Source organism: Enhydra lutris, unplaced genomic scaffold (genome assembly GCF_002288905.1).
Source record: "Enhydra lutris kenyoni isolate GAN:26980312 unplaced genomic scaffold, ASM228890v2 scaffoldscaffold109, whole genome shotgun sequence".
In the NCBI taxonomy this organism is placed as follows: domain Eukaryota; kingdom Metazoa; phylum Chordata; class Mammalia; order Carnivora; family Mustelidae; genus Enhydra; species Enhydra lutris.
In genome coordinates, this window is record NW_019154193.1 from 191781 (window position 1) to 208205 (window position 16425).

Here is a 16425-nt window from a genome sequence, read left to right on the forward strand (position 1 = left end):
TGTAAATTGGGAGTCATGATGCCCAACCTACTTGCCTTACTGGGATTTCTAAGAATCACACGGGGAAGGTGTTTGGAAAAGTTCAGGATCCCCCACTGACATGACAGGGAGCAAACCTCTGCTGGGACTCACCCATCAGGTGACATTTCATGTCCCCAGGGTGTGGGATCCTGGCCACCCAGCTCAGGAGCCTTCCTCCTCTGGGCTGTGCTGGGGCAGCTCTGTGAGTGGTTTGGTGGGGGGGTGCCTAGGGGCCCAGAGGGTGAAGACAGCACAGATGGGTCATCCTTGCTTTCCCTGCCCACCCTCAGTGGCCTCCTTGGTCCTCACGGTGGGCTGTGGGCAGGAATGTCATCATTCCTGTCATGGCCTGGTCTGGGCAAGGCACCAAGCTGAGGACAGAAACCACAGTCCCACCCGATGACAACAGAAACCAGGGACGGGTGTTGAGAAAGTCATGGTGTTTACCCATGTCCTTTCACACATACAGGGCATAAAGTTTATTCTAGCCCTCTAGGGTAGAAAACCATGTTTCTCTGCTTCTCTAAAGCGATTAAGCCTCTTTCAACTTGACTGGTAGAGAATTCAAGCATTAGTCGTGTTTGGGGAGCCTACTTTTTCCTTGGGGTGGGGCAAGAATCTTGGGGCTCTTAGGCCAGAACACCTGGAGGAGGGCTCCTGGGTCCTACTCCACACTGGAGACTGTTCTTGGCCAAGTCCATGGGGGCAGGTGGGCAGGAGTATCTCCAGGGGCTCCCAGCTGGGGCTCTCAGAGTGTGGTGCCCCCAAACCCTTGTCCCTCCTCAGGCTTGGAAAACCTCTGCCCCCAGCCCGCTCAGGGCCCCTTTCCTCCATGCTCCCTCTCCTCCCTCCCACTTGATATCCTTTCTAAAGGAGCCCTGATGGGGTTTTCTTCTGGGTCCCCGGCAGTGTGCTCGCTTCGGCAGCACATATACTAAAATTGGGTCCCCGGCAGTTTTTCCTTGCAATCCCGTAATCCAGAAACTTGCCGCCCCCAAACCCCAAGGCAAAGGAGCACTGAGGTTGGGTCATCTGGAGAAGCAGTAGTACAGATGACCTCAGAAGCATGAAAAACAAAAACAAAAACAAATCATTATCAGTACATGGGACCCTATCACAGAGCAGGGGAATTTATGCTGCACGCCGTTTCCAAGGTTTGCCCTATGTAGAAAAGCAACCTTTCATACAATGGCCAGCCCGCCTTTGGCTTCCTCCTGGGTTGGGTGGGCTGGAGGAGTGGTCTTCGTCCAACGTTGGAGGGCTTGGAGACGTGCATGCACTGGGAAGACCATCTCTCCAGGAGTTTTCCTGGCCCTCTGGGGGGAGGTTCTAAGATGCTTCCTTGCAACTAGGAAAGTTTCTTGAAGGTGGGGGGTGGGTCTCCTCCCTGGCCAGGGTGTGGCGGGGGGTGGGCGCTAAGCCACCTCCAGAGGGCTGTTTTGGGTGTGTTGGGTGGGACTCAAGAGTAAGACTGGGCCGCCCCTGACCTCTGGGCATCCTTCCCTCTTGCAGGACCTGGGCATGGAGTCGACCTCTCTAGACGACGTTCTGTACCGCTACGCCAGCTTCAGGAACCTGGTGGACCCCATCACACACGACCTCATCATCAGCCTGGCCCGCTACATCCACTGCCCCAAGCCGGTAGGGCAGCCGTGGTCTGAGCCGGCCACCTCTAGGGGTGGGAGGTGGGCGCCTTTCTGGCCAGAGCAGCTAAGGGTCCAGGGAGGGCTGGTCGTTACTGCCCGGGGCCCAAGGAGGACAAACCAGTGGGGCCTGGGGTGCCCACCCTGTCCTAAGGCCCAGCATCCATGAGCCCAGGTTTTGTTTGACCTGTGGGGGTATTAAATCTGGACTCATCGCCAACATTTAGAACTCAAGACTATTTCACACATCTCTCCCTGTTCAGCTGCCCTTGAATAATGGGACGCTCCTGCAGCAGGGAGCCCTCATTTTATGGGACTGGAGCTGAGTAGCCACACCTGTGATGTGGGCGAGGACCGCCATGGACAGTTGTGTGCGTTGTACCTTGCACAAAGACAGGCACACGCCAAGGTGGCAGGAGACAGTTCAGTTCCAGCCCTCTCTCTGCCACCAACTCACAGGCACTGGCTCAAGCCTATGTCCATCTAGTGGTGGACCTCTTCCTGTTTGCACAAAGGCACCATGTAAATCTAGCAGTGACCCCACTTGGTGCTTTCCAGGGCCTCAGTCCTCAGCACTCCCAACGACCTTCCTCTCAAAGGCTGAATGTCATTTTACACACATCCCCCCACTTTGCTCATGCCCACGTCTGCCTGGCTTCCAGAGCTGAGAAGGGAGAGCTCCGAGGGCGGGTGATGCTTAGCCAACTTCCAGATGGGAGCGTCTGCCCCCCTCCTCACGGGGTGCCGGGCCAGCTTACCCAGCATGACCCCGGCAGGGAAGGGGAGGGCCAGTGTGGGGGCAGCTCCACTCTGGAGCGCTTCTCTCCCATCCCTCATTTTCCAGCAGCTTCCAAAAGAAGGGCTTCCTTTGTGACAGGGCCAGGAAGCCTAGAGCAGGACCCAGGAGTGCCTGAGGGTAGCTTTTGCTTCCAGAGTAGGATTGAGGAGAAGAGGGAGGGCATGCTGGTCAAACCCACCCTCCCTTGGTCTGAGCGCAGACTTGAGCACGGGCAACATTGTTCTGGAGCTGGGCCTCCATCCGGGCCTCTGTATGCAGACTTCTCTCTGGCTCCTGGGGCTGTCTGGGGCCAAGGTTCTGAGGTGAGGAGCGAGCTCTGAAGGGCGGGGGCAGCCGTTGGGGGAGGAGGGGTGTTGGGGCTGGTGGTGGGATGCAGCAGAAGGCAAGGATACGGGGCTCAAATAGGGGACATAAGAAAAAGCCGGTAAGGAGGGTTGGCAGGCTGGGAGCCTCGGGGCCTGGGGGAGAGGGGCTGGTGCTAGGAGCCGCAGGGGAACCAGCCGGGCTTGGAATCACCTTCCCTTCTCATTCCCATTCTACCTGGCTCAGCCTGGGGAAGCTGTGAGCAGGGTCTGTCCGAGGCCTCGCAGGTGCCAGACCTCTCTCTGCCTTTTCTGGACCGTGAATTCAAATGCCCCCAGGTGACGGGTGACCAATCACAGGGCACTTGGAACAGCTCAAGAGGAGGGATGTTATTTTTATGCCCATTTTGGAGTTGAGGAAGACCAAAGTCAGGTAATGAAGCAATCTGCTAAAAGGGACACAGGTGTGATTGGACCCAGTTCTGGGTTGGTTGCAGGCTGGTGCTCAGGCACCGGACCCCTGAGCTCCCAGTGCTTCCAGTGCTCCCAGTGCTCAGGGTGGGGCCAGGGGGGACTTGTGGGGCTGCATCTGGGCCGGAGGAGGAGGGCTTGCAGGTGGGTAACTGCCAGTGCAAACCACAGGACACGGGAGGTGCCCCAAGTGGTTCTGGGCTGAGCCCTGTCCCCTCCGTCTGGGTGGGGAGTACAGGGGCTGTACCTGGGGGGCTCTGAGCTCAGGCTGCTACAACACATTACCCCTGACTAGGTGGCTTAGAATCAACAGAATGGTATTGCTCACAGTTCTGGAAGCCAGAAGTCCAACATCAGGGTGCTGGCAAGGTCCGGTTCTGGCGAGAGCCCTCTTCCCGGTTTACAGACAGCTACCTTCTCATGGTGGCTTCATGTTGGCCAAAAGCAAGCCAGCCAGCTGTTCTCTTCTTCCAACCCTCATGACCTCATCTAATCCTACTCCCCCCCTAAAGGTCCTACCTCCAGACACCATCCCCCGGGGATGGGGTTCAACCTATGAGCTGGGAGGGTGGGAGACACAAACATTGCCGCCCACCCCCCCAAGCCCCCACTCCCCATCTCCCACCACCCCCCTCCAGCATGGGGTAGCTTTCTTAGGCCACTTCATTAGCTGAACTGAACTTTCCTCAACTCCAAAGGCACATAACAATACCGTCCCCTATAGAGCCGCGGCTGGGGGGTGGGGTTCAGTGAACTGATTCTCTCCAGAGTGTGCCTGGCAGGACTGAGCACCCTATACCCAGAAGCTAAGCTGTCCCTAGTCAGTGAGCACCCATCACGGGCCAAGCAGGGTGCTCAGACCCAGCAGGTCTGTGGTGGGACACTGAGGCAGGGATTGGGCTCAGAGTCTTGGAGAACAAGGGGACGGCCTGGGATTTCCTGATTTTCAGAGCAAGTCAGGGGTGTCAGCCTGGTCGGAGGCCCCGGGGCCTGGCTGGTTCCCCTAGCCATACCCAAGGCCATGTGGCCGGAGAGGCCCTTTGGAAGGGCTCTCCGGGTTGAGGTTGAGGCCAGGGCTGAAGGTCCTGGCTCTGGGACCCCGAAGCTGGTGATAAAGGCAGCCTCTGAGTGCACTCACCCCAAAACGTGAGCTGGCTCGGGGCTGCCCAGGACTTCCTGTTCTTAGATCTTTCATCTGAGAACTTCAGATCAGAGATGTCAAAACCATCAACCTCAAGGGGCCGCCTCCCTCAGTGGTGATGTGGGACAAAGGAAATAGCCCTTCCTTGTCCAGTCTCAGGGAGGGTCCACCAGACCACTAACCCCACGACTAAGATGACCCCCTCGAATGAGTCCCAACCTACCCAAAGCCCCCTCTGGTGTCCCACCTGGACATGGGCCTAGGCCTTAGATGGGGGTGGGACTGTGCGTGCCCTGAGAAGGAGGGGACAGGCAAAACCCCATCTCGCCCATGACTGTGTGTTGATTCATCCACAGCCCAGCTTCCAGCTCAAAACTCACCCACCTTTTGGACATTTCTGCCTGGGTGTCCCTGAGTCACCACCCCTCCCCCACCAAAAACATCACACCACCAGCACAGATTATGTCGCAGGCAAGTTCAGAGACCCCTTCCTCCCCTGGGCCCCAGTGCCAGACCCGCACATCCCGTCATGCCTCCCAGCCCTCTGTGCTCTGGGAGCAGCCAGGGAGCAATGTCCTACTTTCACTAAAGCCCAAACCCCATCCGTGGTTCCCCGCCCGAATCTCCTGTTTCATCCTCTCCACTCCGCTCACTCAGCGGCTCGGGCCACCTGGGCCTCCTCTCGGTTCCTGGAGCATTCAGATCTCTCCTGCCTCCAGGACCTTGCTGCCTCCGCCTCTGCCTGGCATCCCAGCTCCTCCATTCAGACTCAGCCTCTCCAGAACCTTCTGTGACCAGCCTCGTCATTGACACGGCTCCCCCGGTCACCCCATGCCCTGTTGAGGGCTTCATTTCTCTCACTGGTCTCCCAAGTTATCTGGCTTATCTCTTTGTCGCCTGACACACGGTTGGCCGTACCCCGTGAGAACAGTGGTATTGCCGAAGGGGGAGTAGATGGCATCTATCTTGTTCGCAGTGACATCTTGCATCAGGCAGGGCTTAGTACAAGCTGTGACCAGAGCCATGAGAGCTCCCTTCCCAGGACAATGCTGTGTCTTCTATTGCTGTGTAACAAATGACCCCAGAACTCCATGCTTTAAACGGTCCGCATTTATCCCTGGGCAGTCTCTACTGTGTGACTAGGTAATTCTAGCTTGGGGTCCCTCCAGACAGTGGCCAGGGCTCTAAGGATCTATAGGCAGGCCCCCTTCCGGGCTGGCCTACTCTTTGGCTGCTGGCAGGAGGCTTCAGTTTCTTGCCACGTGGGTCTTTCCATAGGACCGCTTGAGTTTTCTCTCAAGGGCAGCTGGCTTAGCCCAGAGCAGGTGATCTGAGAAAAGAACAAGGCAGACACCACAGTATCTTTTATGACCTTGCCACATTCTATGCATCACCCAGATCAACCCTGATGCAGAGCAGGAGATGATGGGAGGGGGCGGTGACAGGAGGCCAGGGTCCGTGGGGCACTCTTGGTATCTGGCTGCCTCACATCCTGAAGCTGGGAGGGAATGAGAGGAGGAAGGATCCTTCCTCCTGCTCTCTGGTCTCACTCCAATCGCTCTCACTGGCTGAACCCAACTGGAAGTCGGGGCAGGAAGCCCCGCGATGCTGTCTATAGCACTCAAGTCTCCCCATATCCGAAGCAGGATCCAGCTTGTGGAAGGAAGGACGGTCAATAGCTGAAGAATGGTTTTATGAATGAGTGAGGGAAGCCGTTGGCCGGCGCTAGTGGAGGGCTGTGCTTGTTTGGGGGCCTGGGGAAGCCAAGATGGCGGATGGGAGCCCCCATCGGACAGGCGACAGGTGGAGCAGTGTGGGGTGCTGTGGCCTTCCTGGAGGGGACTGCGGTCTGCCTTGAGCATCCTTCCTGACAAGTCAGCCAGAGTCCCTCAGGGTCCTCTCCACCCCCCTGGCTCCGGTCAGAGGCAATAGGAGGCCCCAGTGCTTCGGGACCCTCGCTCCACCCTGCAATGCCCAGCTACCCAAGACTTGCATCTTGCCCCTTCCTTCCTTCCTTGGGTGGCAGGAGGAGCTGTAGAATTAATTCCACAAACTGCCTTTGAGCCCCCGGTGTGGGTGAGGAGGGCTTTTTTGGCGCCTCAAGCTAGGAAAATAATTTGTCCTGATACCGAGGGCTCTCGTGGGGCCCAAAGACAGCCAAGCTTGGAAGGAGGGGCTAGAAGTACAGACGACACGCTGTGCAGACATCTCTCCACCCCTCCTCTGGGCTCCCCCAGGTCTCACTCTCCATTCCCGGGGGGCTGCCAGTCTACCTGTCGGTGTCCAGCCCTGGGAGCAGACGGGGGTGTGTCTCGTCGCCAGGAAAGAGCTGATTGGCTGCGCTCCGCCAGGGCCCGCTTCTGGACCAATCAGTTGCAGCGTGGGATGGGGTCTGGTTTCACAAAGGGGCTGCTGGGCCTCAGCACTTTGAGGAGCAGAGAGGGGCCTGCCCACCGCGGAGCGCCGGGTGCCGGGCGCACCGACCGGGTAACTTGTGGGGCAGGTGGTCACACTCCTCGGCCAAGGTTGCACAAGGGGCGCGTGGCTGCTGTTGCTGGAAACCACGCAGGAACGACACTTTCTCCTCCTCTGCCTCCTCCCTCCCCTTCCAGCCCCTGCCTTCCCCACCCTCTCCTTCTCCAGCTCTGAGTCCGTCCTGCTTTGTCCTCTTCTCCGCGGGAGGGAGACCTGGAGTTGGGGGGTGGGGGGACTAGATGGGCTTGCTTAAGGCTTTTGCGGGTGCAAATGATAGAAACACCTTGAACCCACCTAAGCAAATGATTTATCCCCGGGAGGGCAGCGCAGGGCGGGAGGGCAGGTTGGGAAGGATGCCAACCCCGGAGCCGGGCTTTGCGTCCTCATTCCATCTTACACGTTGTGGGGCTTGCCTGTCTAGTCAGCTTCTTTATGCCTCAATTCCCTCCTTTGTAAAGTGGGGGTGATAGTAGCCCCCGTTTCATAGGATCCTTGTGAGTTACAGGACCGTCATGAGCTCGTGCGCGCAGTGCGCAGAGGCGACGCCTAACCTAGTAGAAGCGCGGTAAATGTTAGCTGCTGTTTATGTAGCCCAGGCAGACGGAAGCGAGCTCTCCCTTCTACGACACCAGCCCACGCTGAGTCTCAAATCGCCTGTGAGGTGACCGTATCTGTTGTCCTTGTTGGTGAGGAAACAGGCTTGCTCAGTCTCCCGGGCGGGGAACCGCGACGGGCCATCAGCCCATTGCGGCGCCTTGCACACAGCTGCCCCCTTGTGGCAGCGCCGGCGCACTGAGGCGGCTGCTTTGCCGCCTTTCCCTCTTTGCTTCTTCCTTTCTCCGCCCAGCGGCTCAGGCCCAGAGGCTCAGGCTGGGAGGCTGACACCCCCCCGCCCCCCACGGAAGTGTTTGAAGGAGCAGCCGAAGCTTTGGAGCTCGGTGCTCATCTGTGGAGCAGGTGCCGCGGGAGAGTGGCAATGTTCTGGCCGCGGGGTGGTCCCAGGAGTGATGCCCGACCTACCACCCAATCCATCCCCAGCCCCGCCCCTCTGAAGAGTTTGCCCCGGTGCTTCTCCACCTTGGCGACACAGGAATCATATATGGAGCTTTTAAAAAAATCTCTGCATGCTGGGGCACCTGGGTGGCTCAGTGGTTAAGCCTTTGCCTTCGGTTCAGGTCATGATCTCAGGGTCCTGGGATCGAGCCCCGCATCGGGCTCTCTGCTCGGCAGGGGGCCTGCTCCCCTCCTCTCTCTCTGCCTGCCTCTCTGCCTACTTGTGATCTCTGTCTGTCCAATAAATAAATGAATGAAATCTTAAAAAAATAATTAAAAAAAAAATCTCTGCATGCAAGCTGCCCACTCCTGCTGGGGGTGGCCCAGGCAGGGTTTTTTAAAGCCCCTTGGTAATTCCAGGATGTGAGGACCCCAAGGGAAGAACCACAGCTCTCAAGGCGCCATCTCTGCTGTTGCCTGCCATCTTCTGTTTGGCCTCCAGAGTTGGCCTTCACTAGGGCCCCCACCATGACCGCCCCTCCGTGCGCCTCTTCTGGCCAAGGCCTCCTTGTCGGAGTCCCACCAACCCTTCTCCTTGGTGCCCATGGCTACACTGTGCCTTCTCCATCCCTTCCAGTCTGGTGTGTCCTCCCCCTGCCCCTTGCTTTCCGCCTCACCTCATTCCACAGCTGGAGGGTAAATCAGAGGCTGATGAGTGTGTCTTGAGCCACAGCCTCATAAATCCAGTTACATCTCCCAGGAGGGACTCACAGACCCCCTCAGACTCCACGTGGCGCCAAACGAGCACTCATTCCCCCCGTCTTGCTTTCTCATCCCCTTCTATCCCAGAGCCGCTTGCCTTCTACCCAGGTCCTAAGCCCAAAACCTGGATCCTTCCTCATCCCCGCCCTGCCCACACCCTCTCCATCCTGGGCACTGTTCAGTCTCCATCACTTTCAGGGCTTTCTGTAGGCCCGGCACAGAGGCCCCAAACTGCACAAAGCAGATGGACCTGGCCCCGAACCACTGTCTGTCAGAGGGACAGTCCCAAAATGCAAACACGATCCTGCTGTTCTCCCCCGATGGAGCCGCTGCCTGCCGCTCCGGCTTCCCATCACACACACCCAAATGCGGAGGCTTAGCAAGAAACAGTCTGGAATCAGAACACGGCAACCTAAACGTTGAGAGTGTAATCGCCTGAAGCGACAGGTGACGTTTGTCAGACAGGCAGGCTGGGGCAGGAGGAAGTGAGAACCAGAGACCAGAGACAGAGGTGCTGTCTACACTGATTCTCTTCCGTCTTGAGCCTCTGTCTCCTGGAGCCCTGCTCAGATGCTTTACCTCTTTGGATATTCAACATCCCCCTTTCCTGCCTCTTCTCTTGTCTCTTGCCTTCAGGGTCTTCTTTTCTTGCCTTTCCAACAGCTCCAGCCCTGCTTTCTATGCCTCAGTTTCCTCCTCTGTAAAATGGGGCTAATGAGAGCAGTTCTGCTCTGGGGTGTCGTGGGAATTCCATGAAGTCCTAGTGTAAGGTCCATGTGCAGCAAACCAGGTGACAGAAGATAGTGGCTTGGACCAAAGTGGTAGTTGTGGAGGTGGTGAGATGTGACCAGATCCCAGATTGTCACCTGCTCCCGTGCCTATAACACCCCTCAACCTCAAACCTTTGCACACATTTCCTCCTCACCCAGAGATGCCTCGTTCCCTCTCTCCATGCAAAAATCACGAACCCATCCACCCTGAAAACCCCAATGCACATCTGAGCCTGGGGAGGACTCCTCTTCCTCTACCCTGCCCGAGTTTTGCCTATCTACATTGCTCTTCTCATTTGGGACATTATTGACACAGTGAGCAAAACTGGAGAGCTGCCTGTGTCCTGAGCTATAGTCACAGCCCTGTGCAAATGGGGACTCATTTCATCCTTACAAAATGTCCCGTGCATTGGGTTCTATTATCCCTTCACAGAGGAGGACTGAAGGTCAAGTGACTTGCCCAAGGTCACAGAGGAGGTGGCAAAGCAAGGGTTGACATCCACACGGTTTGGCTCTGAGTCCATGCTTTTAAGTACTTAATAAGCTGCATCTCCATTAGCAGAATGTTGATGGTAACAACCTTCCACTGGCCTTTATTGAGTGCCCGCTGTGTGCCAGGCACTGGACATGGGCTCAAGGTTGAACTTCACTCACTCTTGGCCCCCCTCTCCCAGGGCTTGGTGACTGTCTATTGAGCTGACTTCCCTTGGGACAGAGGTGGTCTCTCTAGCGTCTCTCTAAACCCAATGTAAGTTTGTCAGGGCCGCCATAACAAAATACTATTTAAACAACAGAAATTCATTTCCTCATAGCTGTGAAGGCTACAAGCCCAAGATCAAGGTGTTGGCAGGGTTGATTTCTTCTGATTCCTCTCCTTGGCTTGAAGATGACCGGCTTCTCCAGGGTCCTCATGTGGTCTTTCCTCTGTGCATGTCTGTGACCTAATCCCTTTTCATGAAGACACCAGTCATGTTGGATTAGGGCCCACCCCAAATGACCTCATTTTAACAACTGAATTGCTCTGTGAGGCCCTATTTCCACATACAGTTGTAGTCTGAGATACCTGGGTTTAGGACTTAAATTTAAGAACTTTGGTGGGACACAATTCAGGACCTAATACCCAGGGTTTCTGGGGGTGCCTGGGTTGCTCAGTGGTTAAAGCCTCTGCCTTCGGCTCAGGTCATGGTCTCGGGGTCCTGGGATCAAGCCCCGCATCGGGCTCTCTGCTCAGCGGGGAGCCTGCTTCCCATTCTCTCTCTGCCTGCCTCTCTGCCTCCTTATGATCTCTGTCTGTCAAATAAATAAATAAAATCTTTTTAAAAAAATTAATACCCAGGGTTTCAAACTCAAATGCTGATGGGCTTGCAGCATCTCAATCAGTCAGTAGAGCATGGGACTCTTGTTCTCGGGTTGAAGCCCCACACTGGGTGTAGAACTTAGTTTTTTTAAAAAAAGTGCTGATGGGCCAGACTAGGATTACAGTAGACAAATGAATTGGGCTGGAAAGGACTTGGACACTCCTTGTTTATTTTCCTACTTTTGACATTTTCCCACGTGCACCATCATAAAAATATTTCCCTTTCTTTTTTTTTTAAGATTTTATTTATTTATTTGATAGAGAGAGAGATCACAAGTAGGCAGAGAGGCAGGCAGAGAGAGAGGGGGAAGCAGGCTCCCCGCCGAGCAGAGAGCCCGATGTGGGCTCGATTCCAGGACCCCGAGATCATGACCTGAGCCGAAAGCAGAGGCTTAACCCACTGAGCCACCCAGGCCCCTCCCCTTTCTTCTTTTTGCCTAGAACAATTGTCTGGTGCCTAGTAGGTGCTCAGTAAACCTTTGTTGAGCAAATGAGTGAGCAGAACAGCCCTGGCCACTGGGAAGAGGCAGGGACCATGATGAATACTGGCTAAACACTCAGCTCTGGTCAATTGTCAGATTGTGAATGTAGAGTTTTATGCAAATCTCCATTTTGCCATGATAGCAACTAATTCACAGCCATGTGCAGGTCAGTTTACAACCAACTGCTTTCTGCTTGGAGGCCCAGCAGGAAGAAGCCTCCCCCAGCTCATCCCTTGGAGAGGGGAAGCCGGAGGGGAGGGCCTGGTCTTTTGGGCCCTTGCCTGTGACTCAGGGCCTCCTGCCTGTGGTTGTCTCTGCAGGAAGGCGATGCGCTGGGCGCCATGGAGAAGCTATGCCGGCAGCTGACCTACCACCTGAGCCCCCACTCCCAGTGGAGGCGGCACCGAGGGCTGGTGAAGAGGAAGCCGCAGGCCTGGTGAGTCTGTTCCCTGGGGCAGACCTGCCCCTCCACCCTAGGCCTCCTTCCACAAGGGCAGCCTAGAGCAAACCCACACAAGGCTGGGCTCCTTGGGGCGATAGGGGGGGTGGCTGGAATCAGAGGGGTTGCTCTGGAAGGTGCCTGAATGAGTCAGGGTTGGGTGGGGAGAGCGGCCAGGAGGGCACTCCAGGTAGGCATGAGATATGAGGGGAACTGCCGGTGGGGCTCTCCCTGCTCTGTGGGATGGGAGCCAGCACACCACCATTCAGAAGGGGTGGGTGGGGAGGAAGACATGAGGAGTTTCTAATTCCTGCTGTGCCGAACGTGGGCACTCCCACTGGATCCCCCACTTTTGGATGTCTCCTGGGGGGGACCCAGGCTCTAGCCATGCCCCTGGGCCATGCAGCAGTGAGAAGCCTCGAGAGTTTTATGGCCCCCTGAAGACTGGGGGCTTGGGGCACATAGGCACAGAAGCCATGGGCGAGATAGCTAGCACCACTGGAAGCGAGTAAAGGAGAGCCAGGAAGTTAGGTTTTCTGGAGGGAGCACCCCTGCCTTTCTAGCAAATGACCATGGGGCAGAGTGGCTTGTGTGCTTCCCCTAGACTGGGCAGGGCCAGGACTGCCCTCCCTCACTGACAAGAGGTCTGGTTCCTCTTTCTCTTCTGGACTCTTCCACTCCAAAACCGGATTCCTTCCCAGGTGGAGGAAAAGAGAGTCAAGGATGGGGTTCCAGGTGGGCTTAAGTCAGAGCCTGTACATGGGGACAGAGCAGAGCAGGAGGACCCATGGGACCTGGAAGCCATGAGGAGTCTGTGACCTAGTTCTTTAGGATTGAAAAGCTCGAAATGTGACCTGGAATCCAGGAGCCTCCTCTTCTGTCTCCCCAACACAGCCGCTTGCTTTGTCCTTTCTTCATTTCAAAAGCCTCTCTCCCCACGTCACACGTCAAACGGGGTCCTCTGTGATGGGCGCTCGGCCCCTCTCTGGTCTCTCGCCTCCCATTTCCCCTCGCTGCAACCATGCTGCCTTCCTGCTGTCTCACAGACGCCTCAGGGACTTTGCCCATGCCCTCCCTCTGCTGGAACTTTTACGAGACCCTTCTGAGGGCCCACTTTTACTTCCAATGTCAGCTCGAATTACATCCTCAGAGAAGCCTTCCCTGAGTGGCCATGTCCAACCAAGCTCCTCTCACTTCCATCTCATTTGTTGTCTGTCTCCCCCGTCCCTGGTAGAGTGAAAACAGGGATCATGTCTGTCTTGTCCACGACTAGGACCTCAGTGTCTAGGACAGTGCCTGGCACATAATGGGAGTTTAAAAACACTTGCTGAAGGATTGGATGGGGTAGGGGATATTACTGTCGCCGTTTGGCCACAATCACCGAGCTGCTAAGTGGCAGGGCTGGCTTCAAACCCCAGGCCCAGGTTGTTAACCACATGCTCCCTATCTCCCAGGTGTAATGGGTCTGTGCTTTATTTTACCCTGAACAAACGGCAGGCAATGTTTCAAGCATTTAGAGGTCACACCCTGAGAGGCAAGATGAGACTGCAAGCCGCCTTCCAGCTTCAGATCTCAAGGATACATGTTTTGCCAAGAAGTCCAAGCCATGATCCTCGGGCTGCTCATATTGACATGTTTTTTTTTTCCTTTTTAAAGATTTTATTTGACACAGAGAGAGACAGAGAGGGAGATCACAAGTAGGCAGAGAGGCAGGCAGCTGAGTCCCCCCCTACCTTCCTCTCTTTCCCACTGTTGGGGTCCCAGGGCTTGCTTGGGGTACCTGGAAATGGGGGAGCTCTGGCCGCAGAGCAAGGTCCAGGAAGACAGAAGAGCAAGGAGTAGCAGACGGCAGGGGGTGAAAGCCCATACACAGCCCTGAGCCTCCAGGAGTCAGCACTACCCCCACCCCCAGGCTCAGAGACCCTGCGCCCTCCCCTGCCGCTGCCCTACAGGGCTCTCCCTAAGGATTCCCCATCGGGTGGGCGAGACGGTGTTCAAAGCGCTGCTCTTGGGAAAGCAGGAAGTTCAGTCTAAGTGATTCATAATGGCCACAGCAAATATTCACTCCTCTCTGGTACGTGAGCACTGTTCTAAATGCTCAGCATCCGGGGCGCCTGGGTGGCTCAGTGGGTTAAGCCGCTGCCTTCGGCTCAGGTCGTGATCTCAGAGTCCTGGGATCGAACCCCACATCGGGCTCTCTGCTCTCTAGGGGAGCCTGCTTCCTCCTCTCTCTCTGCCTGCCTGTGATCTGTCAAATAAATAAATAAAATCTTAAAAAAATAAAAAATAAATGCTCAGCATCCGTTACCTTATTTCACTTAATTCTGTGGTACTCAGCTCCATTGTTCAGGTAAGTGACTGAGGCACAGAGAAGTTAAGGGACCAGAGCTCACACGAGCAGGAAGAAGAGTTAAGATGCAAACCCAGGGGCACCTGGTGGCTCAGTGGGTTAAGCCTCTGCCTTCAGCTCAGGTCATGATCTCAGGATCCTGGGATCGAGCCCCGCATTGGGCTCTCTGCTTAGCAGGGAACCTGCTTCCCCCTCTCTGCCTATTGTGCTCTGTCAAATAAATAAAGTCTTTAAAAAAAAAAAAAAAAAAAAGATGCAAACCCAGGCACTATGGCCCCAGAATGTACCCTTAGTCACTGCAGAAGCCTCTGGGCCTTTCCCTGGAGTCCCTCAAGCTCTAGGCATCTGGGCCCAGCCAGGCTGAGATGTGAGGTATTGCCAGGGCACCAGAGGTCTTTGGTTTGTCCTGTCCCTGGAGCCGCAGGGTTGGGTGGTGGCCACTGCTGCCTCCGGGAGAAGGCCGGCCCCACTTGGTTGAACCTGACTTGTCCCTTCTTCCCTGCAGCCTCAAGGCTGTCCTGGCTGGGAGCCCTCCAGACAACACTGTGGACCTGTCCGGCATCCCGCTGACCTCCCGGGACCTGGAGCGGGTGACCAGCTACCTGCAGCGCTGCGGGGAGCAGGTGGACAGCGTAGAGCTGGGCTTCACGGGCCTCACTGACGACATGGTCCTGCAGCTGCTGCCCGCGCTCAGCGCGCTGCCCCGCCTCACCACGCTGGCGCTCAATGGCAACCGGCTGACCCGGGCCCTGCTGCGTGACCTCACTGACACCCTCAAGGACCCCAGCAAGTTCCCCAATGTCACGTGGATCGACCTGGGCAACAACGTGGACATCTTTTCATTGCCGCAGCCCTTCCTGCTCAGCCTGCGCAAGCGCTCCCCGAAGCAGGGCCACCTCCCCACCATCCTGGAGCTGGGCGAGGGCCCCTGCGGTGGGGAGGAGGCCCGGGATGGGACAGTAGACCAGGAGGACCCTGGGGGAGGCCCTCTGGATCCTGCCAAAGACCATGAGGGCAGGGAGACTGTAGGTACAGTTCAGACATGACACAGAAGTGGGGATCCTCACCAGGGAGTCCCGGTGGGGTAGGAGGACTGAGGCAGGCTAGGGGGCCCCCCACCAGCAGCCTCAGGTAATCACCCAAAATTGGCCTGGACAACCCCACTCACCGGAGCCAGACTGTAGCATCTGGGAAGGGGGCTGTGCAATACTGTTCCAGTCCTCTCACTTCCCCCTCTTGTCAACCTCCTCTGCCTTTTGGCTCCTGAGAAGTCATGTATGGCTCAAGTCCCCAGATTTGTGGGTGGTCTTGTATGGAGAGGAATGCTTGAGCTACTCTAGGTCAGAACTTAACCCCAGGCAGGGAGTGATATTCCCACCCTACATCTAACCCAGTATTTTGGGATGGAACCTTTTTCCCTGCCCTAACACCTGGCCAGGAGTCTGGAGTAGTGGCACTGACCAGCTCCCCAAAGACTCAAGAACCTAGTCCCCATCTGAGGTGGTGGTCTATCTCCTCCCTGTGAAGCCCTGAGGAACCACTTCTCAGTCTCAGCCTCCACTTGAGCCCACACCTCCCCCTGGGGTCCCAGGCCCTATCCCTGGGACCAGCCCGAGTACCCTTCAACAGACCATCCCAAGATGCCTACATACATGGCATATGCCCAAAAAACCCCCCAACCCAGACTACCAGACCTTCACTAAGGTTTCAGTGTTCCAAGTCAAGAGTACTTCCCTTGAAAAGGATTTTAAAAACCTTTTCCTGTTGCTTGTGGAGTCCCCCAGAAAGTCATCAGGGATACTAGGCTCACTCCCAAAAACCTTCTAATAAAAAACTCAAGACCATGAAAATGAGGTCAGACTTAACTTTTGGCAGATCTAGAGCCTCCCAGCAAGACAGCCAGGAGATGGGGCTGAACTGGGGGTTCCTTGAATGGTTCTCACATCTCCCCCTTAATACTACCAGCTAAAAATCCCTTCTAGGCACATTAAGCCCTAAAACCAAGGAAAAGACTTGAAGTTCAGGGATACTGGAGACCAACCTTCTTTTTAACCTGAGAAATTTACAGATGCCCATGGTGGTGAGCAGAGCACAGGCAAACAGCAGACAGTTGAGAAGCATGGCCTGTCAAGCCTCTAGCCCAGTGACAGGTAGGTGAGATCCCAATTCAGGAAGGCACCAAGACGGGCTACGTATAAAGCCACACTATGGGGACCCTGCCTGCCACTGCCCAGATGTTTGGACGAAGCACAGTGCAGAGCTTCGGGAGGTAGGCAGCTATGCAAAAGGACACAGCCCAAAGTGCTTTGGAACTTTTACCCTCCAAGTCTGAAGTTGTTAGAAGGGAAACAGCTTAGGCTGACCTTGGAGAAGGTACAAGTGCTAATACCTTGACTGCTAATGTGACAGCAGTGACCACT

At 56.0% G+C, this 16425-nt stretch overlaps 1 protein-coding gene across 2 annotated transcripts in view; it reads left to right on the forward strand.

Moving 5' to 3' along the window:
• Positions 1-16383, forward strand: part of LOC111139469 (leucine rich repeat containing 75A) — a 43973-nt gene extending 27590 nt beyond the window's left edge. Inside the window, exons 2-4 of one of the 2 annotated variants that reach the window (XM_022491733.1) lie at positions 1534-1662; positions 11537-11652; positions 14511-16383. In XM_022491733.1, coding sequence (XP_022347441.1) covers positions 1534-1662; positions 11537-11652; positions 14511-15051 — 786 coding nt within the window. In that variant the 3' untranslated portion in view covers positions 15052-16383. The remainder of the gene's footprint in view (positions 1-1533; positions 1663-11536; positions 11653-14510) is intronic. The other variant, XM_022491734.1, reaches the window with a different exon arrangement.
• Positions 16384-16425: the final 42 nt, after the last annotated feature.